The sequence below is a fragment of the Cryptomeria japonica genome, chromosome 4 (genome assembly GCF_030272615.1).
Source record: "Cryptomeria japonica chromosome 4, Sugi_1.0, whole genome shotgun sequence".
Taxonomy (NCBI): domain Eukaryota; kingdom Viridiplantae; phylum Streptophyta; class Pinopsida; order Cupressales; family Cupressaceae; genus Cryptomeria; species Cryptomeria japonica.
This window is the reverse complement of record NC_081408.1, coordinates 756847010-756871936: the sequence shown is the minus strand read 5'-3', so window position 1 is coordinate 756871936 and position 24927 is coordinate 756847010. Positions and strand designations below refer to the sequence as shown.

The 24927-nt window shown below is 37.5% G+C and overlaps 1 protein-coding gene across 1 annotated transcript in view; it reads left to right on the top strand.

Moving 5' to 3' along the window:
• Window positions 1-6058: 6058 nt before the first annotated feature.
• Window positions 6059-24927, top strand: part of LOC131037877 (ATP-dependent 6-phosphofructokinase 6) — a 124116-nt gene continuing 105247 nt past the window's right edge. Inside the window, exon 1 of the mRNA XM_057970114.2 lies at window positions 6059-6778. Within this exon, the coding sequence (XP_057826097.1) occupies window positions 6443-6778 (336 nt within the window). The 5' untranslated portion in view covers window positions 6059-6442. The remainder of the gene's footprint in view (window positions 6779-24927) is intronic.

The window sequence follows — 24927 nt, the reverse complement described above, 5'->3', positions numbered from 1 at the left end:
GTTTTTGGCTTCATCTGGTTTGATATGCCCATGTGTTATAGCTCGTTGGAAAGGTCTTGAACTTTGCTACACAATTCTCACCTCCTGGAGTATTTTTGGATGCTTGAAGCTATTTATTCGCAATAAAGTGATATTTTTCTATAGTTTGACGCCATAATTGGGAAAGTGTCACTTTAATTATAAAGCGCAAGCTTTATTATTCTTTAGGGTTCGACTTGCAAAGGGAAAGGAGTTATAAGGAGATGAAAACCTAATTGATAGCATCTTTGATCATTTTGAAACTTGCAAATTTGGGAATTGCTCTGGAAGAGTGATTTTGGTCTAGGACACAAACCCCAGGTTTGAGCTTGCTGGGACATAGCCCTCAGTAGGAGTTGACAGTGGATTTATCTAGGATTGCACAAAGATTATCAGAGCTAGAAGACACATCTTCTTGTCCTGAAGATTTCAGCGTGCATATTGGGGGTTTCAACAGGGCGACTGGTCTATTTTAGCTGGCACATGATTTGCAGCAGCTTCCATGCCTCCTTTGCAACCACGCCTTGTTTGTATGTTGGCTTGAAGGGTTGTATTCATCTTATTTGGTCTTCCTTGTTTGTTGCCAGTAACATTCCTCCATCTGGCATCAATCCAGATTGAGAAGAACTCCAAATAAATGTATGGATTCTTGTTGAATACAAAACTAGGTTATTTGCCTGGTATGATTTGCAGTATTTTCAGATTGCTTAAGTGTTCTTACATATGAACATTGTTTACTGTTTATTTCACAGTTGTTGCTATTTATCAATTACTTTACTTATAACATAAAAACCCAAAAAGAAACAATCCCTTTCTGCAACTTCTGTCTATTCTATAAGATCACCAGAAAATTACAAAAATATAGTATGTTTAATTAAGAATTTACAGCAGCAACAACAAAAAGATCCATTTGGGATCTTTCATGGTGTTTGAGGTTGGAATGAATGTGTGAAAAGAGAAATAATTTTGTTTCTTGGAAGCTATCTTCATTTACATGTTTGAATTGGCAAATTTGGCATGTTGAATGGATTAACATACTGGATGCTTTATTGAATTTTGTCAATAATGTTTGTTGAGATAAACTGCTAGTGATTCATTTTCTTGTTTCCCTGATCTATATTTTTGTCTTGTATTTTAACCAGCATGCCCCTTGTTAAGGTTGGCCACATAAACACTTAGCCATCCTTGCATTGTTGTGACCCAACTTAAGAGACCTTGGGAGGTTGAGGATTTCCCATCCTTACCTCTTTCAAGATAAGTTTAGTAGTGATAGTTGGCTTGTGTTGAGTGTGTCAAAAGGCCCATCAACACTTACATATTTTATGCTCTAAATTTATTTTCTTTCCATATAATTCTATTAAAATGTATTTTCACCATTAATACCTTGTTGGTTATGAGATATTTTGTGTGGTCACATGAACACATTCATGCTTATAAGATTTTGACAACGTCCATGCATACAATTTTTCTTTCAAATATTGCACTACCTTATATTTGGATTGTGGGTAATGAGTTTGATGGAGATTGATTTTGAGTTGAATTTTTCTATTTTCAAAATAATGTGTAGGAAGATCAATGAAAACTTTGGATTTGTTATTTGTTTCTCTAATCCTTTTCTTTTTCTTTTATTCTTTTCTATTTTTAAATACATGGTATTACTTTAAGATTTTAATGATATATTTTTAAAATATTTTGAAAAATGGGGTCTTTAACCTAGAAGTGCAAACTAGGAACCATTTCTAAATGGGATATCATTCAATTAGGGAACAATCAATTAGGCTCAACTTTAGTTCTCAAGGAGAGCTAAGTGCATTGGTTGATTGCTCTTCTCTTCTCTTTGATATGATTAGATATGAATATGATAAGAAATGATGCAAAATTGATAATGTTCAACATAAATAGATAGATATAAAACTAAAAGTCAACTCAAAAGTGTAGATCTAAAAATGAGATACAAAGAAGAACCTAACACTAGAACTTAAAACTAGAAATATTAGACTATGGAAATAGGCTCCCTAGTCTTATAAGTGTCTAGGTCAATTGAGGCTTCGAATCTCAAATCAAGATGACTTGCAGACCACTCTCTCCAAAATCCAACTAAAAAGTGTCAGACTATGGCACTAATTAGAGTATTCCTAGGGTTTTCACTTGTTCAAAGTTTGAAACTATGTGTCCTAACTTGTGTTGCACAATTCCATCACTTTTGGCAGGCGGATTTGTAACTTACACATAGAGAGAGGGGAAATATTATGTTGTATAAGGTCTTGCCTAAGTCAAACCCCATGTTGGTGTTTCCACCCCCACTACAACAATGTTAGATGAAAGAGAGCTTACCCTTGGTAGGGTAAAGACTGAAAACTTTAAAGAAAATGCTTGAATTGACAAATGATACTTTTTATTTGAAACTCTATGCCTTAAAACCTCATACAAATCTTGTTGTTGCTTGATAGGTGTTAATACATGCCTTCATCATGGAAGAACACATAACTTGATCATGATTGTTAAACTTGAATACTTGAATATGTGATTTCAAACTTTTCCTCAATTGCCTTAAAGATGTGTGATTGAATGCACAATTGGAGTGATATGAATGACAACCTTGAGAGATGTTGTATTTCAAAAGAGGGAGGGAGTTGTATTTATAGACAACTTACACCATTTCAAGTTATTCCAAAGAAGGTCGGTATTGGGGAGCACTTTCCCGCCTCTTACAATCTTGACCATTATGATATCAAATTTGATGCCAAAATGGCTGGGGCATGACACTAGGTGCCATAGTCTAGATATTCTAGGCTAAAATATGGGTCAATGAGTAGAGTATTGTTTTAAGATTCTCAAAATGGCCATGTGCTAAGCAATATCAGGAAGGGGCATGATAGACAACCACCAAAGTGAACTCAAAATGAGTGAAATTGTAGAGGGATATAATTTATGACTACAATTTCAAATCTTAAAGAAAAAAAATTAAGTAAGTTTTGTACATGATTTTTCAAACACTTTTACATATTTATGATTTTGAATAAAATTGAAGTCTTGTATCAATTAATAATATTATATTTTTAGTTCTGCAAAGGCAAAATACTCAAAATTTTTGCTTATTTTAGCCAATCAGAATAAAGAATTAAAATATTTAAACCAGAAAATTATAGTACAAATTTAATTTTTTATTTTAAATAATAATAAAAATGACATTTATTTGTATTCTTATTAATTTGTGTGGGTAAAAAAATTCAATTTTTCCACACAAAAATATACATATTTATGTATAGAGTACAAAATTTATTACCATGAACATCACTATGTCAGAAACAAAATATTTTAAATGATTTTGAAATGTCAGTTTCCTTGTTGATTTGTATAAATTCTAAATTAAATTTTACATATTTTAATTTATTTAGTACAATTAACATTATTGCTGCTGATCATTTCATATTTTATACAGTGACAAACAATGTACGTAGCATTGTTCTCAATTTAATTATCATCGGTAACTGTATTTATTAACATATGCTTGTTTTGACTGTCAATTAATTACATCGATATAAAATTTGTCCTCTAAAAAAAGATTTTCTTGGGTTTAAAAAAACACACGATGTACATATAGGGAGCAGCGTACTAATATTTCATTTTAGGGTTTTTTAGGGGGAGTAACAATTTATACAAATGTCCTAACACGTGGGTTTTTCTGAATGGGTATATTTATAAAGTTAAAAACTTTTACAATTGTATTTTAAATTAATTTAATAAATATATAAATAAATATAAATTAATTTATATAATTGATTATAATAAAGAATGATAAATTGGATAAATGTATGTGTTTAAAATTAGGAAGTAAGTAAGAAAATAAGAATGTTTAATTTCATTATGAAAAAGATTTGGAATTTATGTAATGCTTTAAAGGTTATTGATTCATTACAAGGAAATAAGTTCACTTTTCAATATAGAGCAAACATTTAAAAACAACAAGCAAGAGTCAAATTGTATAGAGATTAGTTACTACTTTTTTTTTTTTTTGATGGAGGTCCAACGCACGAGCTTTTTTTGATGGAGGTCCAATGCACGAGCTTTTTTTGATGGAGGTCCAACGCACGAGCCAATAGGCTAAACCTCTTCGACTAAAAGCCAATTCTATTGTAATTATTTATTTATTTTTAATTTTATTAATTACCTGCAGTACAATTTTTCAAATTTAATTAAGATATTTTAAAATAAGACCAACTAATTTGAAGATCAATGCATTAATTAAAATTTGGTAACATTTATTTTTAAAAATTAATACTTTTTAAACATTCATTTCCAAAAGTCAATTGTTGTTAACATTCATTTTATTTCTTTTTTTGGTATAATATTTTTTTTATCAATATCAATGTTAATAATTATTTATTTATTACTGAAAGTGAATTATGCTAAACTTCAGTAGTAAGGCTTGCCTGTTAGTGGCCACAATAGGCAATGTACAAACCATAGGAACCATTATTTATTAAGTATTTATTCAAAACAATTATTTTAAACTTTTTAAACTTAAATTTTTAGGATTATTTTAATTATAACATTATGTTTATTTATGTATAACATTTGGAGGAGACAAGGATTTATTTAACAAATAATTTAAATTTTTAAAAAATATTTTCAACTTTTTAAATTTACAATTTTTTTTGGATCGATTTTTAAAATTTATATTTTTACATTCCTTTTAATTAGAACATTAAATTTATTTATATATAACATTTGGAGAGGGCAAAGATTGATTCAAGAAGTAATTTTTCATTTTAAACCTTTCAAACTTATATTTTTTGATTTATTTTAATTATAACTTTATATTTATAGATAATTTATTATATATTTGGATATTTATAAATATTATTTTCAGTTTAAAGATCTTAATAATTGTTATATTATAAAATATATAATTAACATTCATATCTCTATCTCTATCTCTTTCTCCCCCTCTTCCTCTTCCTAGACCTTTACATCTATATCTCCTTTCCTCTTCATTTGTTTATCTCCAAATCTCTCTATCGTTAAACCTCTCCATCTCCATCTACATATCTCTAAATTCGTCTTTAACTACTGGTAGGAACATGAGGCATTGCATCTATTGTTACTAAGTAAGTCTCTTTTCATACTAATTATTCTATTAGTCATGTAGCCCCTTGATTGAAATTGCTAAAGCACTTCCCAATTGAAATATTTTGGTAAGATTTGTGTATTAATTTGTGCTTTAGTAGCCATCATAGTCCAATAACCACACACTTATTGTCATAGCGACTCCCCAATAGCCATCATAGTTCCAATTTTTGAAAAACCCATTAATAAATTTCACATGTACCAATAGCTGATCATTTTTTGTCACTTTTTCTCAATTTTTTGTTCATAATTGGCCCATTTGTGCACCACTATTGGAACGTTTGTGCAAAACTATTGGGACATTTGTCTACAAGTACTGGCGATTTTGAGTGGACGGTTACTAGAACATCTTTAATTAGGTATTAGGCGACACTTTGAAATGTGTACTTTTTGACCTTTGTGCGCATAACTGATCCCACAACATGCATCATTACTATCCAGAAGCCAAAACAATAACTATAAGCAGTTAAGATGGAAACATGTGACATTTTTTTTTATTAAGGAACAATTGTATCTTGTATGGCATGCTAGTATTTTCTAATGCATAATAGTATCAATGTAATATTATGAACATATTTACTTTAATGATGATGTACAAGAAAGATAGTAGATAACCTAATTTCATTTACACTAAATGACAACAATTCATTATTGACTTATTTTGACTTATATTTGAATTTTTTTTTTTAAATTAATAAAAAAGAAACATTATAGAAAGTTCCCAAAGAAAAAGTGCTCCCTAAAAAATTGACTCTACAATTAAATAATCTTCATATGATATGTAAAGTATTCTTTTATTTGGTTAATACAAAATAAATACGACAATAAATAAAAACTATGATAGCTAACCTTTTATGTGACACAACCCACAATTACGGAAACATTTTTATTTACAGCGAATTTCCAAACAAGCAAAATCTACAAAGCAGAGAATATATTGTGTAAAGGTTTTTAATCGTACACTCAATTTGAAGACCGACACTGGATATTTTTGCATACAGATTACAGAGGCACATATTCAAGAATCATCATTTTCACTTTACCTGACGTGAAGGTCGGAAAGGACATTGAGATGCCAAGGCCAGGTACAAGGAAACTCCGCTCGCAGATTTTGCGAAACAGCAAACCACCTCATTAGGATCTCACAATCAAATAAAACCGCTTTTGTTTTAAGAAATAATAAAATTCTTCGCCTCCCAATCCAACCCATATAAATTTGTGTTTCTTCGCCTTTTTTTGTTTTGTTTTGGCGCACTGTTCATTGGCGATTGTTGCATTAACAAAGCACCTTGCCATGTCCTCCCTGGTTTACTCTCGGCTTTTGACAAATCAACTGGTAAGTAAATTGCCGTCCATTGACGGTCCTCCTTCCGGATTTGCAAGATGCGAGGACAGTGGACCAGCTACGGCAGGAGGAGGATCGAAAGCTGCAAGGTTGAGGATTGATTTGACGTCCACATTTCTGTCAGGGAACAGAAATCCTCTGCTAAAGCGAAGGGGAAGTCTGTCCACTAGATATAAGGAAAACAAAACCAGAGCTATAAAATCCGAGCTTAAAATCCAGACGGGAGAATGTGGATTTGTTTTGGAAGATGTTCCTCATCTGTCAGATTACTTATCAGACTTACCTGTGAGTGTATTTCTCCACAACTTTGCATTTATGTCAATTAATGTGAAATTGAAGTACTACCGATCACTAATTTGTCCTATAAGCATAAACATGTTTATATAGAGTGGCTAACTAAGATCAGCTGAATTGCATGCTTTATTTTTGTCTTGGTAAATTTAAATATTAACGTGGTGGGGTTAAAAGTGTTATGTCGTTAGGTTTTATTTGAAAATGTATAAATAAAGAACAAAGTTTGATACAAAACATCTGTAGGAGAATAACTAGTTTAAACCTAGTTTCAATCTCAGTTGATTTCGAGTTTGTGAGGAACAGGGCTCAAATGCTAATTGGGGCGCTGCCCAAGTTGAAAGTTAGCTACGAAGATATTCTCCCGTAGGGGTTACACACCTTTTGTGGGAGGTCAGGTGATACCCGTGGCCTTGGATTGCTCTGAATGCTGAAACTACTGTTAAAAGTCAAGCCTTGGGAAAAGGTGCCTCCCAAAAAGCAAAATTGAAAGAGTAAGTTATGAAGAGGCAATGGTCGATGGGGGTTCATTGCATATCTTGGTGTTACAAAAGTTAAGGATTTGCCATCTGATGTGGACTTTCAAAGTTGATGTTTGAAACAAACCAAAAAAAAAGAAATAAAAAATAAAGTAGCCAAGAGAACAAAGGATATTAAAAATAAAAATAAAAATTATGTGAATCACACGTTCGCACCATAATTGGGTGACTATGTATGAGGCAGGTACCAATACCATTTTCTGTATTTTAAAATCGTTTCCTGTGAATTTAAAAAAAATAGCTTTCCAGGTCACTTGAACACATGGAATGAAATTTTTGGTTTCGGCACATACTAATCATTCTTCTCTACAAAATCTGGTTAGCTGATGCTCCAAGTAGGTGCAGAAAACCCATCAACATAGGTTGTGTAACTAGTTACATCCCTCCTGTAGTTCAAATTGGGGAAAAAATTAAATTATGTGAAGCTAACTTAGCAACCTTAATAATCCTTCATGATCATTGTCGAATTCTATCCTGCGAATGGGGATAGGGCAAATATGGGAATTTTGGGCAACATTGTAATTCTGTGATCTGGACTAATAAGTTAATAACAGGAAGATGGTTCCTAGAGACCAAAAAAATGCCTTTAGATTTGTCAATATTTGTTCCATATTTTATATTACCGAGAACCTGAGATTGACCTATTCTATTGCTTCATTGGGAGCAAAGTAGAATGCTGAAGGCGAGCTATATTCTTGAATTTTCAAATAACACACATCATTCCTTTTACAGCCAAAGAAATGGATTTCTTCTCTGAAGTGCCTTTCTGAACTGTTGGTAAATGTAATCTATTACCAACCCTGCCAAAAATCCTGTAATGAAAACACAGATCTTGTTACTTCGTTCCATTATGACCAAATATGCCTGGACTGAAGAATGCGGGGAACATCTCCTTCCTAAGACATATAGGGAAAGGAAACTATTTTTCATCAAGCCATGAATTCAGTTGCAGCCTATGCATTAAAGAGTATTTTCTAGTTAATTTTGTTCTCCTCACTCAGAGCATATTCCCACCACACCCTTTTGCAATCTGGCTGGAGAATCAATGGGGATAGAAGTTGGATATTAAAGTTGGCTCTAGTTTTGGATCAAAGTTAAAGGCAAAAGGACCAGTAAGTTTATCACAAATCACCACAATAGGACCAATATGGGATTTGATGATGTCCATACTCTCTGATCCACAAATCACTTGGTTGATAACCCTTGTGTTGCATCACCAATGGATATCCAAGCTAGCTTTGCTTCAGTTATTTTCAATAGCATTGGACCTTGCTGTTTCTCTTGTTTCAACAGCTTCTGTTAATCAAGAAGAAGAAAAAGACAAAGAGGATACCATCATGGGTCGGGAGTGCATTCCTGATGCATGATATCCCCTGGATGGCAGGGGCAACCCCCTGATCGTGACCCTTCTCCTCCTCTCACTGTTATAACTTTAGCTGCGTAGCAGTGTGACTGCTTCTTTTGTTTTTGGACTATTGCATTGCCTTTTGGTGGTGGGATTCCATTCCATCTGTCTTTTATGTGAACTGCTGTATCATGTTTTTTATATAATTTAATATAGACATGACCTATTCATCATAGATAAAATAATAGAAAAGAAATGCAACAAATAAACAGGGCACACAACACATAATGTCGAGATTCCTCTAGAGAAAACCCAATTAGGTGAAACTGCAGAAGAGTATTCGGCTAGCATCCCATCAGTATTCAATGCCAATAATGGTCAATCTGGAGCTGTCCTAGCTGTACACAAACTCCTACACCTTTACTTTTGTGATACAAAAACCCTAGAGTTCCTCTTTCTCTCTGTTCTTTTTAAAATGTTGAGAGAATATATTCTTGAGCTAATCACCCAACTAGCTTCTCTGCTGCCCTCCTTTCAGCCCAAAAGTCTTCTTTGGCCACCCTCTGCTATGGAGAGGGACCATTACTTCACGTAGCCATGGCTTCCCTAGCAACTGCTCCATTGACCATCCATTTAACCACCAAGAATTGCCTGCTAGAGTATAATGCCCACACAACTTGGACAAGCAAATAAATGCCTGAGCAACCAAATTGAATGACCTTCCAATGTGGAGAATGAGAAACGACTGTCAAGAGCGAAAATGATTAGCTATAATGGTTCATTGGTGAAGCAGCAACTCGATGATGAGACCACATGTCACTGTCGAAACTGTTGCCATCCACAATGAAGACAATATGTGGCCAAGAAAAGTCATGTGGCTACTTGAACAAGAGATACATCTGTCACTTTGTTTCTCTTGCTTAAAATAACTTTCTACTTGCTGTTATATATACCTCACAGTAGCTTGCAGCAAGCATGAATGATTATAAATTATAATAGACTCCATAAGCATCATAACAGTGTTCTGGACTTCCACTAGGACCCAATAGACCCTAATCACAACCATATATTTGTTGCCCATCCTTTTTTGTCTTACATAGGATTGCGGAAAGCAATAAAATTTCTCTCGATAGCGATTCTTGCAAAAGGCTTACTCCTAAAGGCCTACAACACATTAGAAAACACTTTCAACACCTTTCTAGATACATGCAACAAATCACTGGTTACCTACAACAGCTTGCCGATCACCTGCAACAGCTATACAAACATCTGTAGCACATTTCTGTTAAAGATGTTATATTGCTGCATGCAATACAAAAATACCTGCAAGGTACTATAAGTGGCCTTCACTTGCAGCCTTTACCCGGCTGGAAACCTTCTCGATTCAAACATTCTCAACAAAATTTTGGATCGTGCCTCCCTAATTGGGGAGCTTTTGGTCCCTCAAAACCTTAAGACTAATGTAGAAGGGCTGAGAACCCCTTGAGACTCATGATATTTGAATAATATTATTCTTGTCTTGTTTGCATTTGAATTTATGTCATCACTGCCGTTTGTTCCTAGGCTAGATTCATTGTTGCATCTAATTCTTCATTAAATTTAACATGGGATCTTGAAGAGTTGTCACTTTGCCTTGCACCATAAGGCAAACATTGATCAAAATTTGGCTTACTCTGTCCTTCTTGGTAACCTAAACTGTATTTCATTTTTTTCTGGACCATTTCAAGCAATACATCATGGTACCTGAAAGGAAAACCACCTACATCAACCTATAAAGGCATTTTTTTGATGCTTCCTTCCTTGCCTATATTGAAGTGTTGCCCCTTGGCCTCAAGAAGCAACTCTTCTTCCTGTTGCTCCTTCTAAGTATGCAACCTCTGCATATTCCTTTTTCCACATCCTTCTTGCTCTTGTTGAACAAACTGTCCTTTCATTTTCTAATGAATATCTGGCCTCTCTTTCTCAATTAACTTACCCTCCTTACACTTGGAGGTCTTTTGCATCTTCTTAATAGCATTCTTCTTCCACCACATAACCTCTTTGTGATTCCTCAAACCACTAATTTTGCAAGGGTGTGCTTCCCATCATTGCATATCAACGTGCCCTTTCCTATGGCAAAACAAATACTCTGTGGAAGACTTCTTCATATTTCTTGTCTTCTTTCTTGGACACCTTGAACACTTCATGGGCTGCAAGTTTCTTTGGGTTCATCTCCTCTCCTAGGAGATGCTTTTCATTCACCTTGAATGCTTTTCCCCTTTTGCTTCTAGCTGTCCACGCTTTGGTGCCTCCTTGCACTTACCCAAATGGTGATGGGGCTCTTTATAGTGTTGTCCACCTTGGAGCTGTTGTCCCATCTTTAGAGCCTTTGCTTTTCCCTCTTGAAGGGAAACACACGCTTGGAGAATTGCTTGCTACGCACACCTTTTTTTGGGTTTGTGAATGCTCCTTAATTACAATTGTACCTCTTTGAACCTTTGGTTCTCTTCTCAAATGAGTTGGTTATCTCTTTCCAACTCCAAAATTTTGCACTTCTTGGTTTCCCCCATGGCCATGTTGCAAGGTTAACCAGAATGAGCTGTTTATGTGTTGTCATTAATGTCACATGCTTTGGTTGTCATTAGTGTCTGCTTGGTATAAGCATTGTTGAGTTTTCTATGCAATTGTGATGAGTAATTTGCTTCGCACATCTTCTATGTTGCATATCTATTCTTGTGGTTTGGACATATTGCTAAGCTATGTTTGGACATGTTATATTCTGGATTTGGTGCTCCGGATTGCTGTGATGAGTAAGTTGTGTTTACCAGTACGATTGATAGTGTTTGACAATGATCCTGTGCGAAATGCATGCTCCACATTTCTCCGTGTTATGGTTTTTGGCATTGCATGTTTGGAGTTAAGATGATAATGTCCTTAGCTTTATTCTATTCAGTTGGCATGTGTTCTTAGGCTTCAGAAGCATGATTTTCAAGATTGATGGTGTTTACTCTAGGTTTGGCCGACCTCAGGTGTTTACGCTCTATTGCTCCAATGATTATGGACTTTTGCATAACTTGTTTGATAATCATTTTGGTCTTGATTAAGATGTGTTGTGGTCCAGTTTACATTCTTCTCCGCCACGGAATGTTTAGTGCTAACCTAATTTGAATTGTGTTCGGTTAAGTTGCTTAGCTGACCTTGGGAGATTTTGCATATGAGAGGATGATATATGGTGATGCTTGGATATTGTAATGTGTATGCATATGTGTGTGTATGAGTGAAAGAAAGTGGAATGAGATGAAGGTGTATGAAAGAGGATCTATCTTGACAATTTGACAGTTGGTGTTGAGTTGGTGAAAAGAGTTGAGTTGTGTGAGCTTTCATGTGTTATCTATTGGAAGTAGTGAGCCAAAGGTATCTATAGATCTTGCAGTTGCAAAAGTGCATTTGTGGTGGATTCTTTCTCTTTTATTCTTCTTCATTTTGGCAGTGAGCCTCTTCTTTCTTTCTCTCAGGCAGTGAACCCTCTGGCAATGAGCCTTTCTTTGTAAAAATCACCTTTTCCGGTGTCACCTTAACAGGTGTTCATATATTGAGAATAGCTTCTCCGTGGTTTTTTCCCTAACAGGGTTTTCCACGTAAAATATGGTGTCTCATTGTGCATGGTGTGTTTGATGTTTCATGTTCATATCTTTTTGTGGATTATGTGTTAATGTTAAGTTGTTTCAGATCTACTTTGGAAATTAAGTTTAAGATTTCATACAACTGATTCACCCCCACCCCCTCTCAGTAGTCTTGTGTGTTGGTATATTCAACAGGCCACACCTTAAAACCACAAAACCTTTCACTTCCAAAAATGAAAGAAGTAATTAACTAAGGTTGTGAGTTAAATATTGAGCATAAGGAAGACCTACTCGAGTACTCTCCAGTTTTAGAGAAGGTATGACTTTCATATTGTTGGTGCCCAACTTTGTAGTGTCAAAATTTGCTTGGTTCAAGCTCCCTTTGTGGATTTGGCCTCATTATGCCCATCACATATAACTAATTTGGGAAATCTTTATATGTGTCTTAATTACTCAAATTTCCATGAAGCATTGCCCTTTGTCATCCTCCATGTCCTTATCAAATGTTGGGAGTTGCAAAATCTTAAGAAAGTTCCAAGGCTCAAAGGGTTCTGGTCAATTGTAATAAGCTAGCTGGGGATTCTTTTACTGTTCACAGATATAAACTAGAAAGGCCACCAAAAGACAATTTATTTTATGAAATTCTTTTAAATTACAGGCAGTTCGCTTTTATGTCTAGGGACATTCAACGTGGGTTAAACAAATACTATTGCCAGGGATTGCATTAAATTTCTATGATTAATCAATACAAGTATTGAGCATATGGCATACCAATCTTCGCTCTAAAATCTGGTTACAAATCCTTGACATGTGCTGATAAAGTGAGGTGCTAGGGTTGGCTGAACACAATATGATCTGCTGATGCCGTTAATGATCTACTCCTGCTGTTGATGTCAGATCAGCGAATCTGAATCCTTGTTCTGAGCGCTGCAGTCCCTTCTATCTGGCTGCTGTATCAAACAAACTGATATTATTGCCTTCCAATCGCCAAATAAACACCTTCAGCCCTAGCGATTAAGCTGAAACAGATATTTATTGCTTCCAGAATGAATTTGAATGCTGTTGCAGACCTGGGGCTACGTCCAGAACTGCTGGTAACAGGGGTTTCATCCTGTATTTACGCTTACATGCCTACACTGCTAATCAATGGAGAAAACAGATCTTCATAATCCCCAGAATAATAACATCGAGCCCTTTTTATAATGTGCAAATGAACCTTCCAGAAATTAATGCCTCTAGATAATTCTTTCTGAGTCGACTTAGGCATTTAATGAATAGTTAATAATTATTAAATAATCCCCCATGGTGCCCACCTAGTCATTTAACGTTGTTTTTAAAAGTGGCGCCCTTTTTATGACCCTCAATGAAAGATTAAAATAATTATAATCACAGCTATAGCTTTTTGGGGTGCACATTAAATAATTACTCATTCCCTTATTTAATTTATTAATTCTAGCCTGGGGAATGCTGCAGGCCAAAATTTTGACTCCTTGTAGCCTGTCATCGAAGAGGGGACATTACAGTCCTCCCCTCCCGAGATTGCTGGCCCTCCAGCAATTCCAAATTGGGATGCTGAAGAGTCTCCTCTCCTTCCCAAGTCGCATCCTCAATAGGTAAGTCTTTCCATTTAATCAGGTATTCTCAGACCACTTTGTTCCTCAGCTTCCTTTCTCTCCAATCAGCAATACCTTCTGGAAGAAGTACCAAATTCCCCTCCTCGTCCAATGGTGGCAGCTCTGGTGATGGTACAATATGTTGGCCCAATGCCTTCTTCAAACAGGGGACATGATATACATTGTGAATCTTACTACCTTCAGATAGCTCTAGCTCATATGCGACCTCGCCTATTTTCCTAAGAACCTTGTAGGGGCCATGTTGGTGTACATTTTATCATATACCGAACATTAGAATAAGATACCCAAAGGTATTCTATCCTCTCTTGAAAAATCACCGCTTATCATATGGCGATTCCAAGGTCTATATGTGCGAACAAGCGACTTTAGTGGGATAGCTACTTGGATAGTGTATGTTGAAAATCTCAAGGGGGACTTACGTTTACAAATGTCTCAAGCTTCTAGACTTGGATAAATTTGTCAATTTCAGGCTCTCTTTTTTTTTTTGGATTTTTTGAGATTTAGACTTTCAAAAAGGGGAAAAGGGGATAGGGTTAAGAAAGCTAATCTAAACCTATGAATTCTGGAGACGGTATTAACTAGGTGTTCTCGGGAAACCACACTTTGCTTCGCCACAATAAGGACAACTACACAAAGCAGGTGCAATCTTCAATGGGTTGTGCTTATGATCGAAGCTTTGGCATATACAGGGGATAGGCTCAGACTAACTTTGCACAGTGAAATGGAAATCATCCATTCACCAAAAGTATGAGCGGAGATACACCGTTAATTAATATTTATGAAATCCTTCATTCAACTCTAACAACTTGAAAGCAAATCTCAATTAACTTCTAACTAATTTGTTAAGGAAATTGAAACCATGCTAATCACTCAAATAACAGAGATTACAAAGCCTTAAGAGAAAGCGCACATGCAATGTATTATTTGAAAAATGACCTTCACCAACAATATATCAAAAATCTCACACTCTCCAAATGAGAGGAGGTAGCCTTATATAGTTTTCCAGAAAACAATGAACGACCAAGATCAAACAGTGATCAAGGGCCCAGATTGAAAGCTACAAACCCTAATTAGGGTTTCTCAAAACTGTATTAGTTCAGACAAACAAAAGAGTGACATGTGACACAGTTGCTATTATCACTGAGGTGAGTGTCCAGTTTCCCTTTTGGCATATTCAATGTATCTGGACAGAATGAGCCGAACCTCTTCCATGGTGACACTTGGCAAGTTACTAATCTGGAAGTCGACGACGTCCACATCATTAGTACACGTGGCGAGGATGCATTCCCACTCAATTGCCTGGGCAAGAAAGTTTTCGTCAATGAGGAGAAAACTTGCAATTCTTGAGAGATCCCCTTTATCAATCATTCCCGAGACTTTGAAAAAACTTGATTGAATTCTAGCTCTCAGGTTTTCTGCTTGCAGGTGTTTTTCTCGCATGCCCTCCCTTTGCCAAATTTTTGATGCCACACTAAACACTTTACTTAAAATTTCTCTAACATTTTTCTCAATTTCAAAACACTTAGTCTCAAATTTCTTCAGGACCTCAATCCTAGTGACCAAAGCACAATACCAAGTGTTAAAATCTCCGATAATCCTCAATTGTTGAAGTATTCGTCTTGGATTTCCTCGATATCCTCCCAATTTGCAGCCAAGTTTTGAATTCTGCTGACCAATGAAGAAGTCGACTCGTGCTGATACCAAATATTCCACAAGTATGTCAGCACGTGCTGAAGCATCTGAGGTCCATTCCTTAACTTGTCTGAATGTGCCCCTTCATGTCCTCATAATCTTTCATTGACTCCTGCGGAAGAGGTTGCGGAGGGGTAACCGGTATCTCATGATTAAGTGGCTTAGTTAGATGGAGAACGTATTTTCTCCATTGCTGATTCTCTTCCTCAACCAACCTTCTTTTTTCCTTTTCCTTGGCTAGTCTTGCCTTGAGGGTGTTGCAAGAATCATCAAAATCTTGGATCTCTTGAGCTTGAGTGGGGTTACCCAAATCTATTGTAGTGATCTTATAATCTTTTGGAGCAACATCACTCTGGGTCTTTCCTTCCTTCGGCATAGCTATTTGAACCGTTCTGAACCCTACACTATTCCTCTGAATCAAAGAGAATTTTCTAGCTGGCTTAGGTGGTTTAATCACAACTGGTTCTTTCACCTTCGCCAAAAATGTTGCAATATTATCTTCTGAGTGGGTCTCATCAGGAACCTTAGCCCTTATCCTTTCTCTCAACCAATCAGGAATGGTTGATTGCTCCACAATATCTTTATCAAATCCACCATCTATTTCTCCAGGTCCAGTAACTATACCATCAAGAAAAACCGTTGGAGGTTCAAGTTCTTCAATCTCTGTAGCTCTAGTAAAAACTTGTTCCTTGGTTGGATTTTGGACAACCTCTCTCATTGTCTGTTCAACTGAAGGAGAAAGCACTCTTACTTCATTATCCCCTATATGTGTGTCCATCTTCTGTTCTTCAACTGCATTCTGGTCAGGCATAGCAGATGCGGCACTCAAAATGGAATGACCTCCATTTGATTCACGTCTTTCCCCAACAATTTTCTTTCCCTTGGCCTTTCCAGAACTTCCAGCAGGTTCTTTTCTCTTCCGAGATCCAACACTTTTGGATTCCAAGCATTGCTTGAAGAAATACCATGGTTGGAAGACATAGAGTCATCCATTCCCATCAAATCATAAGTCAAGGCAACACCTTTGGACTTCAGCTGCTTTGTCTTCTTGAATGTCCACCACTTGGAGTATTCGACTACTGATTTCATAAGGTCAACCAAATCTGACCTTTCTCCGTCTGACCAATCAATCAAGGCAAGTAGTTCATTTCTTATCTTCTCAAAACCCGTTTGTTCAAGTTTAGGACTGTCTTCTACTTGATCAGCGACCCTGAATACTTTTGTGGCTCTCACCATGCTTAGGGGAATTCTCGACCAAAATCTTCTTCTGATTTCGAAACTATCGGCTGCATTAGCCCAATAATCCTCCAAATCAGTTCTGTGTTCAAATACAATTCCTTCTACCTTTTTCATCTTACAAAATGGATCAAAGTTCCTTCTTGCCTTGTATTGGTAGAAGGGGTACCATGCCGACTCTTTCTCCGCAGTGGCAGCAACTTGTGCTAATGGACATGTCTCCAGTCCATTTCCAATAGTGAGAGAAGATGTTCCTGCCTTCTTTTGCTTCCCTCTCTGAACCGTCATGAAGCTCTCCAGTTGCCTCACAACTTCCAACAACACAACTCGATTGGTGGGATAAATTGGGAGTTTGTGGGGAGATCCAGAAAATCCCCGAATTCTGATATAGGTGAACCTTGGGTATTGGATATACTAATACATGAATCTACTTATGAGGTCCTTAGACTCTTGAGAGAGTCTCTGATGTAATCCACCTTGCAGTGTTCGTGTGATATGCATAAAAAATGCATCATTCACCCTCTTGAAATGTAATTTTTCTTCCATATGTAGCTGGGGGTAGCAATCGTAAACAGGAAACTGATTCTCCTTGTTTCCCACCTCTCCTCTACAAGTGAGGCCTATGTATTTATAAATTCTAGCAAGGGAATAGAACAAATATGAACTCATGTAGAAGATTCTATCCCCTTGCAAATTTCTTAGTTGGCTGTCCAAGTTGTTGCTTATCATCTTAACCCAGTCAATCATCTTGACTCCATTCATTATTTCATTTATGAAGTAATACATCCAAGGCTCAAACGGAGCGCCTTGGGGATTACCCATTATTCGGTTCAATAAGACAATCATGTCTCCAGTATCCTCTTTGAAATATGCCCTCAGCTTAGAGGCACCCTTTCTTGGTTTGTCTAGCCATGAATGATTGATGATGGCCTTGTCTCCTCCATGTGGTCTTGATACATTTGATTGGCCTCATCCTTGGTCACATATATAGCATTGTGATATTCCGGGATTCTAAAGGCTTCCCTTATGGCTACATCACTGATATTGGCCAACACTCTTCCATCTGGTGCTATAACATCTCTACTGACAGGGTTATAGTGCCTAGCACATTCAACTACCAATTCCGTGCACTGCATAGTAGGGAGAAAGCCAGCAGCATGCACGATGCCACTCTTCATCATCTTACGGGCGGTCACAGTAGGCACAAGGTTGTCCAAGCAGAACATCCTCTTCTTAAACTACCTCAGATTGATATGTCCAAGGTTGGTATCACTGACATTCTTCCATTTCGAGTTCATCCTTGATTCAGGAGGAGCATCCTTGTCTAATTGAAACTTCATCGTGACTGAAATCTGCGAAAACACATGAAGCCTAAGTTAGAAATCAGAAATTCAACTTAAAATCTGAGGTTTTGAGTGACTAAGTAGTTGAAGTTTTTTACTTCATTTTTCATACTTAGTCATGAAAATGGAGTTTTTACATGTAGGAATTTCGAAAATGATACTAAAACTCCACACTCTAAGGTAACTATATTCTGATTTAAATCCAAAAACCTGGTCTGCAATCACATCAATCTTATCTAAACTTGCTTTGAAAGGCGGGAAATAAGAAAGAAGGCATGAATATTCAGTCTTAATATGATCCTTCTTATTGAAAATTTGAATAAATCTGTTATAATCATTCTCAACGTACTCATAAAATTAATGAATTTGCCCACAAAATGAAATTTCACCTCCAACCAACTGAGAAGAATGAGAGAAACGGATAGAAAGAACTCAGAAATTTAGATAAATTTGCTTCCTATCAATCTGATCTTTTCGAAATCTGCATGTGATGCTGAAGGAGAAAGTTAGAAATACGTGCCCACACTCAGAACTTTATCAAAATTATGTCCAACCTGCAAAAAGCTTCTGAAAATGTCTTCAAATCTGCAAGATAACCTCCTTCAACCTGCTCTTGACACTTAGAAGTTCAAACTTTCTTGTGTGTTGAAATGAAAATAAGAATGGCCTATTTGTATTTAGAGTTGGATTTTGTAATTAGAAACACGCGGTTGTCTTCTAAAATCTGTTTCTATTCTCATTTCAGTCTTATCCACTTTCGAAGAAGGTTTCTATTTTCATCTCAGATACCGGTTCTTGGGGAAAAAGGCTGGGTCTGGGTCCTGGTTCTTGCCCGGTCTTGGTCTGAGCTTGGTTCTCCCTGGGTTCCACCCAGGTCCTGCCCAGGAGGCTGGGCAGGACCCGAGAGAACCAAGGCCCGACCCTAGAGAACCAAGGCTCGTGGTTTCCCAAAAACGGGGCCCACGAGTCATACAAGTCAAAAAAGTATAACCAAACATGAAAATTATAGGTTGAAAAAGCAAAATATGTATAAACAAACTTGAAACTTGAATATTAGCTTTTTTGCAAATTATGAATATGATATTACATTTACGATATATGAATATCAGATTATTTATTGGCATTGGCAATTATGGATTTATGATTTATGATTTATCTGTTATCATTTATGTATCATTGTATGGGAAAGTTACATTATATGTTTCATATTTGTATGTTTGAAGTTTGAACTATGAACATATATATATATATGTACGGACTAACCCGTACCCGTACCCGTACCCAAGAATTTTTTTTGTGCCGAATCCGCGAATCCGTACCCGAATCCGAACTTGAATTCGAACTCGAACCGGTAACTTAGATTTTCATTTATAGTTGCATAGTCATCATCCTTGAGTTCAAATTCTTCCAAATGCAACTTTCTATTTTGAATTCTAGTCTCAAAATCGACTCAATCTGCAAGATTCATCTCACAAGAAACTTTCTATTTTGAATTCTAAGTTCGAATTCTCCAAGATCTTGCTGACATCATTCAGAATATTCTAATTTTTAAACTTAGTCAGCAATCTTTGACTTGTTTTGACCTTAATTATGAGCAGAGCAGACTTTTTTTGAGTTTGTGATCCATCATTAATCACTTTGGGCGGGGTTTATCACACTTAGGAGCCTCAAATTTCTCTCTCCTCAGTGGATTTCTTTGGTTCATGTCATTCTTCTTCATTTGAGCTAACTTCACTTCCAATGTGGACTTTGTTCATTTCATGCATGATAGGGCGGACTTTATCATCTTGTGCACCTCAAAACCTTTCTATCTAAGGCGGACTTTGGAGGGGTTGATGACACTTTTGCTTTGAACTCACCCCAAGGGCGGACTTTGAGAAACTTGAAAAACCTTAATCTTTCATTGCAAGGCGGACTTTGAGAAGTTCATGATATTAGGAGGGCGGACTTTTTGCTTCCTCCAAACACTTTCAATTTTGACAAGGTGGACTTTTGGAGTTAGGCACCCTTTCTTATCACCTTGGGCGGACTTTCTTGCCTCCTTGGACCTTCTTCATGGGCGGACTTCTCCCAACTCATCTACATGGCGGACTTTCTTGGGCTCTCTCTTCATCATGGGGCAGACTTTGTGAGACTTATGCACTTTTTACTTCACCTTGGGTGGACTTTTTCAAACATGAGCACTTTGGAGGGCAAACTTTTGGAAGGTCATAACCACGCTTCCCTTCCATGAGGGTGGACTTTGTGAAATTCCTGACATAACATTCACCACCAAACATGATCAACCAGACTTAGAGAAATACTTGGAAAACTTCAAAATTTTTAACTTTTTCAATTTTAGCCATATTAATATGCTATTTGAAACCCGTACTCGGGTAACCCATCCGAAGCGCCATGACCCCTAAAATGTAGGAACTTAGCTTTTTGGGTCAAAACTTGAAGATTTTCGATTTCGATCGATGCAAGTCAGTGGTACCAGTGCAAACCCTTGGTCCCCACTCCGAAAAAGCAAAAAGCAAACATCCCTAAAAAATAGAGAAAACTTTCTAAAAATAGCCATCCCGGGGATCGACCTAAAAATGCCAAAAACGAAACTTCCTAAACAATAGGAAAAAGCAAAAAAAGCAAACTTTCCAAAAATAGAAAGTTGTCAAATCAATTGCGTTCTTCGTCCTTTGGCCTTTCTAGGCACTTTGACGGTGTCTAGACTCTGTTATCACTTGGCTTGCAAAAACTGACTTTCAATCATTAAGACTCAAACCATTCAAAACTTGACAAAACTGAGCAAAACTGAAGCGGAAGGCCACGAGACACTAACAAAAACCCTAGAAAGAAGGAAAGGAGAGGGTCCCCATTCTCAATGGGGTGATGTGTGAAAAAGGTCACAACAGGCCATGGAATCACGGTTTCAACTTTTCTGTACCGCTTTTCTTCAGAGATGACTGCCTGTATGGTTGGAGGCGAAGGAACACTAAATCACTAACCTCAAAAGACCTTTTAACACATCTATTTGCGTACATCTTTTGTTGGTTTTGCGCGTGTTGAATGTTGTCCTTTAATGCTTTGAGTATGTCCTGATAACTCTGGATTGTCTCCTTAGCCCGGGGAACTTTGCTATCCTCAAATGCCAAATCAATGAATGTAAGTGCATCATACCCGTAAAGTGCCCTGAAAGGAGACATGCCTATGGACATGTGATAGATGGTATTGTAACAGTACTCACCTAGATAGAGCCATCTCACCCATGCACGCTGCTGCCCTGTTACATAATTGCGAAGGTAACCTTCGAGCCACTTGTTCACCACTTTTGTCTAACCATCCGTGTGAGGATGGGAGCTGGTACCAGGTGTCAATTCAGTCCCCACCAACTGGAATAACTACTGCCAAAACATGCTCATGAATCTACTATCTCTGTCGCTAACAATGGTTTTGGGGAGTCCATGTAGTCTAAAGACCTCTCTAAAAAACAATTCTGCAATCTGATATGTTGAGAAGTCTGTGGAGATAGCAAAGAATTGTGCATATTTGGTGAGTCTATCGACCACCACATATATACAATCCTTTCCCTATACTCGAGGAAGCCCAGTGATGAAGTCCATAGAAAGCCCTTCCCATTTCTGCTCAGGATTTGGGAGCGGCTGTAGAAGGCCTCCTGGAAATGTGTGCTTTGACTTGCTCTGTTGACAAGTCAAGCACTCTCGTATGTACTGCAAAACACCATCTTTTAATCCCTACCATGTAAATCTCTCTCGTATTTGCCGGTAGGTCTTAAAGAAGCCTTGATGTCCTACCATGGGTGCGTCATGTAGTGCCCTCAAAATTTTGGTCTTCAATCTGGATTCAGGTACAATGTAAATTTTGTTCTTGTAATAGATGACATGATCAATTACTGAATACCTATCATCTTGTACCTTCCCGTCCAACAAATCAGAAGCAAAAGAATTCTTGACATATTTTGAAATCAATTCTGATTTCCAATCAGAGGAGATCTTTGTAAGAGAGCATAATGCTGGTTTGCTGGACAATGCATCAGCAACCACATTCTTTTTCCCTTTAATATATTCCACATCAAAATCATAAGCTTGAACCTTACTCACCCATTTTTGGTGTCGTTCATTCAAATCTTTTTGCTCCAAGAAGTACTTGAGGCTGTTATGATCTGTGCGGACTACAAATTTTGATCCCACCAAGTACTGTCTGAATTTTGCTAGCGCGTGCATGATAGCTAGCATTTCCTTATCATATGTAGAATACAGCTTCTCAGCATCTCGAAGCTTCGTGCTCTCATAAGCAATTAGGTGCTGGTTTTGCATAAGCACAGCTCCTATTTCTTGGCTCGATGCATCACATTCTAGGACAAAGGGTTGCGTGAAATCTGGAAGTGCCGAGCATGTGCTCGTAGCATCCTTAAGCTTATCAAAAGCTCTTTGTGCCTCTTCTGACCATAGGAAAGTACCCTTCTTGGTTAAGTCTGTTAAAGGTGATGTCAGCTGTGAAAACCCCTTAACGAATCGCTTGTAATATGAACACAAGCCAAGAAAACCATGCAACTCCGTTGTGTTTGTTGGTGGCGGCCAATCTAGGATTGCCTGAATTTTCTCTTGGTGAACCTTGACTCCACCAGCTCCAATAACATGCCCTAGATATAAAATTTCTGTCATTCCAAATTCACATTTGGAAGCCTTTGCATAGAGTGATTGAGCTTCCATTATGCCCAAGACTATATCCAAATGATCGAGATGGTTGGCCCAAGTCTTGCTATACACCAATATATCTTCGAAGAAAACCAAGATGAATTTCCTCAGATGATCTCTAAAGACATGGTTCATATAGGACTGGAATGTCGCCGGCACATTTGTGAGACCAAAGGTCATTACCAGGTACTCAAAATGCCCATAATGGCATCGGAAGGCAGTTTTGTGGATGTCCTCCTCTCTGACCCATATCTAATGATATCCAGAGTGTAGATTGATTTTAGAGAAGTACATGGCCCCGTGTAATTCGTTTATCAGCTCATCGATCCTAGGTATTGGGTATCTGTTCTTGATGGTCTTTTTGTTGAGTGCTCTGTAATCTATGCACATACGCGTAGTTCCATCTTTTTTCTTCATCAGAATCACTGAAGATGCGAACGGACTTGAACTAGGACGTATGTGGCGCATGCTAAGGGGCTTTTTGATTGCCTTCTCGATTTCTTCTTTGAAGTGCCGAGGATGTCTATAGGGCGTAGTGATGATTGGTTTCGCACCCTCTTCTAATTCAATCACATGTTCGAATCCGCGGTCTGGTGGTTGTCCTGGTGGTATGTCTCCAAATACAATGCTATGCTTATCAAGCATGGCCTGAATGTCAGGATGATGCTCGGACTTAGTGCTGGATGTCGATTTTGTGGATATGGAGCACTGTACTGCTCAATCAACCTCCCCATGCCTGAAGAGTGCCTCCATCCTCCTAGCTGAAATTTCCCGTGGACCTCCATCTGGCATTGCTCTCAGCACAATTTTCTTGTTGTCCACAACAAACTCCAACTCCATTTTGTGAAAGTCTTGGATGTAGCGGCCAAGTGATCGCAGCCACTGCATCAATGTTGCCCAAACTGAGGACAAAGAAATCATCTGTCAGAGTGTAATCACCCAGCTGAATACTGAGTTGAGGAACAACTCTGGTGCAGCTCAACTGAAATCCGTCAGCTACAGTGACATTGAATCCTAAGAAGTCCTCTACTTGCAATCCTCGCTTCACCACCATACCTTCATCGATGAAGTTGTGTGTGGCTCCGCTGTCGACGAGACAAACCATGCGCTGCCCTTTCAGAACTCCTCTCAATCAGAAAGGATGAAGCCTAGGAACTCCTGATAATGTTGCAATAGTGCTTTGGGTCATCTCCTTGGTTGCAGAAACATCCAACTCCAAATGTGGAGGCTGCTCCTCCTGATCACTGTCATTGCCTATATTAGTCTCTATATCCTCATGATCATCATCATTATCTGAAAGAACCTCTATTAAATGTGCTTTGCCTTTGCCTAGGCAACGATGACCAGGTTCCCATGGCTCTTTACAGGAGAAACATAGCTTCTTCCTCTGCAAATCATTTTTGGATTCTTGTTCCAACTTTGGTGGTGTACTCTTCTGCTGGCTGTAGCTCTTTTGTTTGGGCTGAAAACCACCAAAGGTCTTCCTCCGATGCTGGAAGGAAGGTGTTGTCTCCAAGTCCAGTGCTAAACCAATGTCATCATGAAGGGTGCTAGGCTTATGAGCCTTCACCAATCCCTTTAGTCTATCACTCAAACCTTCAACGAACAACATGGTAACTCTCCTTTCTGTCATATCAGGAACCATGACAGAAATTTTCTGAAATTCATTGATATAAGTCTCAACATGACCAACTTGCTTCAGCTGAGCTAACTCCCTATAATAAACCTCAACATCTTTTCTGTCAAACCGTGCAATCAACTTGTTGAGAAACTCCTCCTACAAATGGATCAAGCCATGAGCTTGTGTTACCAATCCGTGGTGCCACCAATCGTATGCCACACCCTCCAAATGTATTGTAGCGAACTGAATAGCCTTGTCTTCCTCCATAGGCTTAAGTGACAAAAATGTGTCAAGTTTGTGTACCGAAGACCTGGCACTCATCTTGCCACTTCCATCAAATGTAGGCAAAGAGACCTTGTTTAAAGCATCCTTGAATTCTTGAGGCGGAGTGCCCTGCCTGGTTGGCCCTCTAGGTCTCCTCTCCTGTCTTTCTAGGC